Source organism: Arvicanthis niloticus, chromosome 2 (genome assembly GCF_011762505.2).
Source record: "Arvicanthis niloticus isolate mArvNil1 chromosome 2, mArvNil1.pat.X, whole genome shotgun sequence".
NCBI classification, from domain to species: Eukaryota; Metazoa; Chordata; class Mammalia; order Rodentia; family Muridae; genus Arvicanthis; species Arvicanthis niloticus.
In genome coordinates this window covers 133723788-133734758 of record NC_047659.1, presented here as the reverse complement: position 1 = coordinate 133734758, position 10971 = coordinate 133723788, and the positions used below count along the sequence as shown (strand labels likewise).

The 10971-nt window shown below is 50.4% G+C and overlaps 2 protein-coding genes and 1 long non-coding RNA gene across 7 annotated transcripts in view; 1 reads left to right on the top strand and 2 right to left on the bottom strand.

The window, feature by feature from the left end:
- The window catches only part of Spint3 (serine peptidase inhibitor, Kunitz type 3), a 3538-nt gene extending 3267 nt beyond the window's left edge, over positions 1-271 (top strand). Inside the window, exon 2 of the mRNA XM_034493775.2 lies at positions 3-271. Within this exon, the coding sequence (XP_034349666.1) occupies positions 3-193 (191 nt within the window). The 3' untranslated portion in view covers positions 194-271. The remainder of the gene's footprint in view (positions 1-2) is intronic.
- A 1249-nt stretch (positions 272-1520) lies between these two features.
- On the bottom strand, positions 1521-7303 carry Wfdc2 (WAP four-disulfide core domain 2). The gene is made up of 5 exons (XM_034495423.2): positions 7139-7303; positions 6487-6630; positions 5729-5860; positions 4005-4151; positions 1521-1700 (listed from the first exon to the last, which is right to left on the bottom strand). Exons 1-4 carry the CDS (start codon positions 7215-7217, stop codon positions 4006-4008), a joined length of 501 nt encoding a protein of 166 aa, XP_034351314.1. The 5' UTR covers positions 7218-7303; the 3' UTR covers positions 1521-1700; position 4005.
- Positions 7304-7600: 297 nt separating this feature from the next.
- Positions 7601-10654, bottom strand: LOC143441491 (uncharacterized). 5 transcript variants are annotated; one of them, XR_013108967.1, is made up of 4 exons: positions 10340-10642; positions 9657-9790; positions 8194-8887; positions 7601-7994 (listed from the first exon to the last, which is right to left on the bottom strand). It is a non-coding gene; the product is annotated as an uncharacterized LOC143441491 (long non-coding RNA). The 5 variants fall into 5 exon arrangements; XR_013108965.1 differs by having other exon boundaries at positions 7601-8887; positions 9657-9883; positions 10340-10654; XR_013108966.1 differs by having other exon boundaries at positions 7601-8887; positions 9765-9883; positions 10340-10654.
- Between the last annotated feature and the right edge of the window lie 317 nt (positions 10655-10971).

The window sequence follows — 10971 nt, the reverse complement described above, 5'->3', positions numbered from 1 at the left end:
AGTGCCCAGGAAGTCCTTACCGCCTGTGTGCGCACTTCCTAAGGAAAGGGGCGAATGCCGAGCTGTGTTTGTGAGATGGTACTATAACTCCAAAATTGGCCGCTGTGACTGGTTCCATTATGGAGGCTGCAGAGGCAACCAGAACAACTTCCTGAGCAGACATCAGTGCCAGGCATTCTGCACAAACATCTGACTTGTCAAGCCAACCGGCCCTCCATGGAGCCAAGCTCCCTAGGGGTCCCTGAAGGGTTTTGTTTGTGAATAAAAAGTGCATTGCTCTAAATACATTTCCCTTAGGTCACTTCTGTCTCCGAAGTTGTACAGACGTTGTCACCCTGTTTAAAGATCCTTCCTTCCGGAGGACAGATATCCAAGCACATTGGGAAAATTTAGAAGTGCCGCTCACTTCTTAGTATGAATTACTCATTTCACCCAACAGAAGAAAAATACTTCAAAGTGAGGGGGTGAGCTGGAAGTCAAAGGCTCTAAACTGAACTAAAAAAAAAGACCCTCAAAGTAAGGGATGTTTATGGCAGGCTCCACGCTAAGCAGAAACAGGAAGAAAGAGGGAGAGGACATGGGGGGGAGGGGAATTGAAGATTTTGAGACCACACTTTTAATTTTTAAAATAGGGAGTTTTAATCTATTACTAAAGCCAAGCTATGTCTGTCTGTCACACAGGAACAGAACTGAAGAGCCTTGGTTCCAGGGTCCTCTAGTTTGCCTTAAGCGGCAATTATTACCCTCTGAGGGGAAAGGAGGATGACATAGAGCTGGCCCACTGTTACTTCAAGGGTGCATAGACACAAAGATAGGCAAGGACTTCTTTTTAAACCACAGGGTGGGGCTAGCATGATGGCTCAGTGGGTAAGGGGTGCTTGCCGCCAAGCCTGACCACCTGACCATGATCCCTGAACACCCACATAATGGGAAAAAAAGAGAACCATTTCCTGCAAGTTGTCTCTTTCTGAACCTAGTACTTGCCATTTGGGTAGCCTGGTTGGCCAAGATCTGGGGATTAGCCTGTCTCCAGTCCTGCCCCAGGCATTCTGCTGCACTTCATTGTTTTATACACATGTCCTGGGGATCGAACTCGGATCCTCTTGCTTGTACAGCAGGCACTTAGCTGACAAACTTCTCACCAGATCCCTGGGTTGCTGTGAATTACTCTGGGGGCTCTAAGTAGCCAGGAGGCCTCATGAGTGTGTCTCCCAGCACTATGGCTGCCACATAGACATGCAACTCATAGAGCAGTGGGCTTGAGTGGCTTCAGAAGCAGTCCTACACCTCTCTGAGGCCATGTTGTCTCCATGACCCTTGGAAAATAAGCAGCCTCACAGGCCTGGCATAAGGATCCACTGGTGAAATGCTAGCACAGCAGAGGCACACCTGAATTATTGTTCACAACTTCAGAACTAATCCCTCCCTGGCTTTTGTACCTCAATGACCCAGTTGTCCCGTACTGTCCCACCCACCTAACCCAAGTCAAGAGAAACAGAAGAAAGTGGGGAGAGCAGGTGTTATAGCTTCTCCATTGCTGAAAGTGATCACTTTATTGGTTGGAAAAAGGAGATGCTTTTGTGGGACCAGGAAGAAATGCCAAGACCAGGGAGAAAGGAGGCCATGGGAATGACACCGGATGCACGCACAGTCCAGCAGAAGCAACCTCTCTCCATTCCTCAGGCTGCTGGTGGCTGAAGCTGAAGGGAGAGACCAGGCACTGTCACCAATAATGTCTGTCATACTAGACCCAAGGGTCACCCAGCTCCCACCTAGCCCAGCACACGTGCACACACAGCAAAGCACTACCTTCTTGGGGGCTGTGCCTACATTTCCCAACAAGTTCCAGGCTTGCCTCTTGTGCTTCACATCAAACCTGTTCCAGGACCTACTTGGATATACCATTGTCCCAAATGGCCATTGTGGCCTCTCTGGAGACCTACAAATACTTATTCCCCTAAGATTCTATCGCCAAAAAAGTCCCACCACGCCTTCATTCCTTAGATCAAGTTGAGTTAAATTGACCAAATAGATGTTATTCATCCCCAACCTAAAAGCACATAATGTGGGTGAGGAGATGAAGAGGTTAGGTAAGGGTCAGAGCTGAAGTCTGAATTGTGGTTGTCCTGTTTGCAATGCCCACCATGGTATGGTAGAGTTCAGGGTCCTAGGAACACTGTAGCTCTCTCTTACCCACTGAAGAGCATACTTTGAAATAACAAGCACGAGCCTTGGGCACACTCTCCCTCGTTGAGTTTCAGTTATCTCTATGTGCACTAAGAGAGTCCAGCAAGCTGTGTTTGTAACCAAAGCCTTGTCCAAGTTCTTGCTCATCCCGCTCCCTCTGCCTCAAACAGCATCCCCACCCCGAATCTCACCAAACCACCAATCATCGTCTCAGACTTCTCTGCCAGATCAGGATCACTCCCCCGGGGAGGTTTTCTCTGGCTGCTCCTACTCCATTCTCCCTCCCTCAAGCCTGGTGACATTTTCTCATCTGTTTCCCACAGCAGTGGACACTGATGAGTGACACAGTCTGTGTCATCAACCACTGCACTGCAAGCTCAGGGGAGTGGTCACCTTTCTGTCCTAGAACCTCAGACAGCCACACTGTAGGATCACCTGACGGGACAACCAGGTATCTGTCTCAGTTTCTCCATTTTTAACACTTACTGTGTGGCATAATGCTATATCAAGTGTTTATTTTAAGTGAATGTGTGTTTTTTCTGTGTGTATCTATGTGCACCCCATGTGTGTACAGTACTCTTGGAAGCCAGAAGAGGGCATCTGAGCCCCTTAACTGGAGATAGATGGTTGTCAGCTGCCAGGTGTGTACAGGGAACCAAACTTGTGTCCTCTGTAAGAGCAGTAAGTGTTCTTAAACACCCAAGTCACCTCTCTAGCCTCAACTTAATGGCATTTTAGTTTTAATCACATAGGAAAGGGTGACTCCACAAATTTCTCATTTTAGTGCCTGAGGCACTAAAGGTACTAAATTTAGTCCTGGATATCTCACATTAAATACTTAGACCATTTCAGACACAACTAAGAAATGCTACCAAAGTTAACAACCTTGACCACATTTGTCCACAAAGGGCCGGCCTTTGGAGTGAATGAAGACCAACCCTTCTGTCTCTCACTAAGCATGCAAAGGGATACCACCCTCAACCCCACCAGCCATTGTCCCTTCCCCTAGGACACAGCTACCCGCTTCCAAATCCTAACTTACTGAAGTTCCTGTTAAAACAGAAAGAGAGTTCAGATACTCAGCAGCAAACCCCACTGTTGGTCATGAAATGGTGAACTGGCCACCACTCTTTCCTGTCTCCATCCTGGGCATGGTCCTCTCATCTGTCCACTCACCAGTGAGTGTGTGAATCTTCTCCTGCCCTCTATAGTCTAGCTACATGGCAGCCTACTCTAGGAGAGTCCTTTGGAGATGTTGGGGCGGGTATCTTTCTAAGGACACACCTCTCTGGGTCGAGACAATGACCCCTAAGGCCCTAAGATGAATTGTCCCAGGTGACTTTCCTTCACATGTCTATCACCTTCGAGTTCTTCCTAACATTGCCCCAGAGATGCTCTTGCTTCCTCTGCCTGAGCATGCTCACGTTCCTTCTCTCGATTCACACCTTCTTGGTGAGGCTTCACCCACTGTCCCATATAAAGGTTACAGTGATGCCCCTTTCGTCCCCCTCCCCCGGGGTACACTTCACTCCTGTTCTCCTGTCCCACAGCATGTACCTCCCTGTGACACACTACAAAATCGGCTTGTTTCTTTCCTTCTCATCACTAGACAAGAAAAGCTATCACCCCGCCTCTCTTGTCTGGTTCGTTGGCTCGCATGTTATTCACATATTGTAGATAAACAGTAGCTAAGTTAATGATGGTGAATAAACAGATCCGTTATCACGGTGTTTTCCGGCCTCCTCCTTTTCAGCTTACTCACTGTAAGGACCCTCATACCTAGGCATGTCTCAACCTTCTCTCCTGCTCCCACCTACCTCAGAACTCGGGTGTGGTGCAGGCCATCTTCCCACAGCCGTTTCGGCAGCACTTCATGTTGCCAGAACACTGGCTGTCCACCTTGCACTGGTCCTCGCAGAGGCCGAGCTTGGGGAAGTCCACACTGGGGCAGGAGCCCTGCTTTTCTAGGTAGACAATGAGGGAAAGGAAGCTGAGAGATACGGGTAGACAACCAGCAAAACCTGGTTGAGCACTGTTCACTAAAGCAGAGCTGCCTGTCTGAGTTCAGCGTGGGACCCTGAGCCGCTCCCAGGGGTGCTGGGGAGAGTCTCTGCAAACCTCTATCCCTGCTCCAAGATAACTTTGAAATCACAGAACCTCAGTTTGAGTCCCAGCTCAGCCATTTTCTACCCTGGTGGCCCTAGAGCCCAAATCCCCCAAGAGCACCAGCCTTTAGATGTCACATGGAACCCCTGTCACCACACTGTATGGTTGTTACAAAAGCAATTGTCCCCCACATACACCACCCAGAAAGATCTAACTACTCGGTAACAGTAATTATAAGCACCACCACTTAACTAGCTCCTGCAGTGAGCCAGGCACAAGTTTATCCAGTTCTCACAGGAATCTTAAAAGAATCGAACGGTTCTGCTAATATTTCCTTACATTACAGACAGGGAAACTGAGGCAGTAGAGGGTTGAGTGTTTTGCCTAAGGCCATGGAGGACTGAGGCAGGATTTGAACCACAGGTGATCTGGCTCCAGGGTATATGCCACCAGGCTCAGTGTGACTTTATTAGCTGTAAAGTGTGGTGCACATGTGAGAGGCGAAACACATTCCCCACAGTGACTCCCATAGGGACACTCACTCAGAGCCATGGCCCTCCCTATATACGCAATCACCCACACATATATAAAAACCACCACACACCCCTCACCCCACACACCCCACACACCACCCTCACACCATGTTCCATTCAACAGAAGTACCAGGCAGGAGCCAGGCCTGGTGTAAGGAAAGATGCAGACAGTGAAGCGGGTAGGCAGATAAAGGACCGTGGAAGGAGAGGTTGCCAGCGTCCTGGCTTTGCTAGTACAGATGCTCTTGGTGGCTACCCTGAGACAAAATGAGAATAACCAGCAGAGGATGTAGTATGGAAGCAAGCTATCTTATGCAGTACGCCCACTCTTTTAAGAGCCTTTGCATCTTGGGTACCATTGCACTTAGCTCCAGCACCTACAGATGGACATTATTAGCGTGCCCACTTTGCAGATGAGCTGGCAGAGTTTCAAAGAGCAAATTACTCAGGCTTACACACTTAGGAAATGGCTAGGATTCAAGCCTCCAGGCTCCTCTCTGGCTCAGGAGGCCATCTGGCCTGTCCATCTGACACAAGGAAACAGTATCTTTATCCACCTGGCAGCTTAGTGTGCCAGTTGGCTCGTCTCCATCTTTCCTGGTCCCTCCTTTTCCAGGCCCATCCGTAACACCTCCACAGCCAAAATCTGCCCTCCACGGGCAAGTCTCGCCTCCCCCTCCCGCCTTCCTGTTCATAGCACCTGAGGACTCCTAAGTACAAATGCTCCCGGCCTCTCCTGGCATCTTTGGGAAAACAGTAAAGGCAAAATGAGGGGCAGGAGCTATAGACCCAAAAAAAGACTAGAAATTACAAACTTTGGTTTACGTTCCCGTCTTGTGCCCACCCCCACCTTCTAGCCTCATCTTTTCCCTCTTGGAAATAAGATGCTTAGATTCCCATACCTTGTTCACCTCCTTCCCTGGTCACAGCCGGTGGCTTCGTGGAGACTTGACGTCCGGACAGTGGAGTAGTGTGGGCAAGGCCGGCTGATAGAGTTGTAGTTCTGGTCCCTGAGAGCTCTCCTTCGCTCAGTCCTGAAGGTGGTGGAAATAAAGATACAAGAGGGAAACCCAAGTGTCAAAGAAAGAACCTCTGCCAGCCACGGGATGGCGGTGTAACTTTGTGCAAGAACATTGCTTTTTGGCGGCTCGCTTCCAGATTTAGGATTTGGCAAAAATATTTCCCTCCCACAGGAATAAATCTTGAGTCTTGTGAGGCCAGACTGTGAAAAGTCCTGTGGGAGGGACTCCCAGAGGCAAGAGGTCCCTAGGGCTCGGGTCCCAGCCCTGATGCTACCCAGGGTTTGTCCTCCCGACTCCAGCCTAGGAAACCATAGCTCCTGGACCCGGAACAAAGTCTCGCTGTGCGTGCCCGGAAGCCCGGAAGCCCGTCATGCACCAGAGAATCGAATCCAGCCAGGAATGAGGGGGACCCCCTACCCCCTGGGCCACGCCTCTGTGATACCTTTGTCCCTTGCATCTACCCCAGGCCAGACCAGGGAGGGCACACGTGAATCTCGGGTTTCCACCGCTTCCTGGGGTCCCTCAGTCTGGGATGCCCTTCTTCACCAAACCCAGGCGCTCCCGCCTCTCGCAGCCCCGCCCTGCCCTCCCCCCCCCCACCCCCCCCCAATCCCCCAGCCAGGTCGCCACGGGGCTACCATTAGGCTTGGAGCAGATAGAGCTGCACCCGGCCTGGCAGCACTTGCGGTTGTCCGCGCACTCCTTGTCCAAGGCGCACTCCTTCACACAGTCCGCAATGGGTTCGAGCTGGGGGCACACGCCGGGTTTCTCTGTTCCGGTGCCTTGGGATGGGTGGGAGCAGAGAATTGTCAGGAAGAACCGAGCCCAGTCTCACCCGCATATCCTCTCCCTGCTCCAAGATCCCCAAATTTCAACCCCAAGGATTTCGGATTCTCTGGCCCAGGGGCCGCCATAACATCATCCCAGAGGACCTCATCCCCGGGCCAGGGGTCTCTGACACTAGAGAGCTCCCTAATGAGGAAGATTTGGCCTCAGAGCCCCAAGTCCTCTGCTTCTGAGCTTCTGCTTGGAAGCCATCCAGGGAGCTTCCCGGTCCTCTTCATCCGGTCTCTGCTTTCAGCGCAGAGAGAGCCTCCGCCCCTCCAACTTTGAGTCTTCACTGGTCTCGCCAACTCCAGTACATTGGACCCCAGACCTTAAGTTTCAAGGATCACTAGCTGTAGGCCCCAGAGCTACAAAATTTAAATTTTCACTGGCCTTCCACTTTAGCACACAGAACCCCCACTTGTGAGATTCCCGTCTGAGCACCGCACTCCTGGTTGCACTCACCTGTGGCTGAGAGAGGGGTGAACAGTAGCAGCCCGAGTAGGAGGCCTGCGGCCAGCAAGCAGAGGCGACAGGCAGGCATGGTGCAGGTGTGACCTGCAGCCTGGATGGGGGGGATTTAACCACTCGCGCTGGGGGGCGGGACCGAGTGAGGGGTGCAGGGGGCGGGTAGGAAGCACAGCGGGCAGTGCGGGCGCCCTGCCACCTCAAGCCATTTCACAATCCCCCGGGATCAGGTGTCACTCTTGGCTCCAGTGGGAACCAGGAACCGAGAGACAGCTTCCAAGCCGGCTGCAGCCAGACACTTGTCCACCCCTCCCTCTCTTCCTACTTTTCTAGGGCCTGAGGGCAAGGCAAGGCAGCTGGGGCAGAAGGCCCAGACCAGGGTCCCTGGGCTCCCTTTTAAAGAGTCTGTTGTCCTCCCCTCCCCCCGCCCCCCCCCCCCCCCCCCCCCCGAATGACTAGAGTCCAGGATAAGTGGCAAGGCTGCTTGGAGGCAATTGGAGAGGGAGGGATGGATCAGCATGCAGAGCCCTGTTCAGGGATTAGTAGAGGCTGGATACTGGAGGCTACGGAAATAACAAAAGAACCCATCTGACAAGGAACACGGCCAGGAAGGAGCAACACCCGCGCAATTTCCAGCCCTCTCAGGCATATCTTTTGCCTTTTCCCATCCCAGTCCATTAGAGCAGGATAGGGTATTTCTCTACTCTGACTAGAAAGTGATTTCAGCCACCCACATATGATGCACAGGCTGGACCTTCAGAGGCTTGTCCCCGACCTAAATTCTGGGCTAAAGCTGTTCAGGCAAGATTTTGAATCCTCATCTCTTCCTCCAGACTCTGTTTCCTCCATGTGCCTACCAAATGACACATAACAGAGACAGTGTGATGATGGTGACTATGGAGAGCTGACACCTTCGGGATGTCCTTCCCTTTCTTATCAGGTAAAACTTAGCAGTGCAAACTGGGTGTCTTAGTTAGGGTTTTACTGCTGCGAACAGACACCATGACCAAGGCAACTCTCATAAGGACAACATTTCACTGGGGCTGACTTACAGGTTCAGAGATTCAGACTGTTATCATCAGGGTGGGAGCACGGCAGCATCCAGGCAGGCATGGTGGAGGAGGAGCTGAGAGTTCTACATCTTCATCTGAAGGCTGCTAGGAGAAGACTGGCTTCCAGGCAGCTAGGATGAGGGTCTTAAAGCCCACGCCCACACTGACACACTTCCTCCAACAAAGCCACACCCACTAATAGTACCACTCCCTGGGCCAAGCATATTCAAACCACCACACTGGGCATGTGCCGGGATGGACTTTTCTCTAAAAGCCTCCCCATTCGGATTTGTATAGGTTTCCATAATAAATTCCTCACCCTTCCTAGCCTTTCTTTGTTGGCAAGAGTATTCTTGTGAAGAACTATCTGTTCTCCTGGCCTGTGAAGCTAACAAACGGTACTCCTATCTTTTGTGTCTTGGCTGGGTTTATTTTAGCTTTGTACCAGTCATGATGTGAACCACTATATCCAGTTACCATAATCAAAAGGGGGCTGTCTGGCGCTGGTCCTTGGGTGATGGGGACTAGGGTCCACCTTCTCCACTCCCCATTTGAAGGACTTCGGATGAAACACCTCTCCTTTTCGAAGAGCCGTCTTGTCATCTGTAAAAATGATGCCCAAGGGCTGGGGATGTGTCTCGGTGGACATGGCATTTGCCTGGTGTGTGTGAGGCTCTAGGTTCAATTCTCAGGGCTACAGAGGGAGGAAAAGAATGATGATTAAAGTCATGCTCCTGCCCAAAACAACTGTGAGGTTCACACTTTTTGACATAGGAACTGCAGGGCCTGGCGTGTGACTGTCACATACACAGCTATGAATCCCCATCAAGTGATAAGCGCCCACTGTTACAAAGGTGAGTCTAGCCTACCCTCTACGTTCCTGAGTCCCATGTCCTTGGATTCAACCGACCTCTGGTGGAAAATACTTGGGGACAAAACTGTACCTGTACCGACCATGTGCTGGCTGTCATTCTTGTTATTCCTTAAACAATACAGTGTCCCCTTGCTTATGGCGGAGGGTGTTCCACAAGATTTAAAGTACACCGGAGTATATACGTGTTCTAGGCAAACACTGTAGATTTTTATTTAATACATTTTATTTTTCTAAATGTATTGCCCATTGAACCTGTCTGCGTATCTTTGCCAACAGCTGGGCCTTCTCCACGCTTTGTGTCTCTGGTATAAGTTACTGGGGTCCAGTGTTTTGAAGCAGTTTGATAAGACCGTTCTTAAAGTGCTCCTGAAGGGCTTCCTGACCAGAGAACCCTAAAATCAGCCTCTTAAAGACCACGGAAGAGTTGAGACCTTTCCCGCACAGCTCTGTTATGACAGACTAGGTTGCTGGGCACATCCAGACTTGAATCTGGGCTCCTTGTCAGCCTTGCCCCAGGATCTGTGACCTCATCTTTCTTGGCCAGCTCCCTGGCATCTTTCTCTTTCTGTCCTTGAGCAGTATGACAAACCTGTGAGAGCAGTGGTACCCACGGTAGCCTCACTAAGAGGCAATGACAGCCAGAGGTGACAGATGGCCCCAAGGGGACAGAATCTTCCAGATACACATGAGGACTCACAGAGACTGTGGCAGCAGAAGCAGCACCTGCACAGATTCACACCGACAAAATTCCTGTACTGAGAAAGGACGTGGGCATCAAGTCCCACTCCTGTCCAAGAAGCTATTTGCAACTGATGCCTGCAGAGAAAGGGAAAATCAGTTTTCTCCAATGCAGTGTAACTGGGTCTATCAACTACACTCCGGAACAGGCCCCATGCCTGGGAGTAGTGGGCCAACACTAAATGAACTCTTTTAGTGTACATTTTATTTTGTTTTGCTATTTTATGTCTTTCTGGGTTTTCTTGTTCGATTTGATTTGATTTTCTTTTTTCTTTTTTCTTTTTCTTTTTGGGGGTGGTGGGAGAGAAAGATCATGAAGTTGGATGGGTAGGAAGACAGTGTGGATCTTCAAGAAGTTGGGGGAAGGGAAGAATATGATAAAGATATATTATTTCTTTTTAAAAAATAGTAGAAAATTTAAAACAAATGTTGCCAGGGGAAAATGTCAGGATGTGGGGTCCCATTCCATTTTATACAGGGGTCTTGGGCATGCAAATGCCAAAACAATGACCAAGGGAGTTACACAAGAAGTACCTGCAAACAGCTTCTGGCTCCAGGAATCCAAGATTCTGTAAGGCCCTGGAGGATTCTGCTGCCGGAGACGAGAGACTTCTGCAACACTAAGAACTGTATGTCAGATGGATAGGCTTTGCTGATATGAATGCATCCAACTGCCGAGTTTAAGAAGGACATTGGTAAAGTGGCTGAAAAGTCTCCTCCAGCTTTGCAGGCCCAGCCTGGAGACTGGAGACATGCCATTGTTGGGAGGGGCTGAGGCTATTTACTCTGAGCTCAGAGAAAGTCAACAGCAAGAAGTGTAAGAACTAGGTGGGGTCACAGTCGTGGGCAGGCTGCTGAAACCCGGGGCACACAGAGGACACTTTGGTGAACAACTGGTTTAGCCTGTGGACCAAATGGCTACTGAACACTTATTCCTGGGCACGGCTGACTTTCTTCCAGCACTTATTCAGCTTCCTTGGTCAGGATGCCATCAGCTCCAACCCCTCCCAGACTCTCATAGGCTCCCAAGATGATTGACACTCTCTTAATGGAATGTGGATTAGTGTAAGAGGGGAGGGGAGGAAGAAGGCAGGTAGAAGATGAGAATGAAGAAAGTTCTTAAGGCCAGATTTATTTTGGTGCCAGATTCTGAGCAAGGCTGGCCT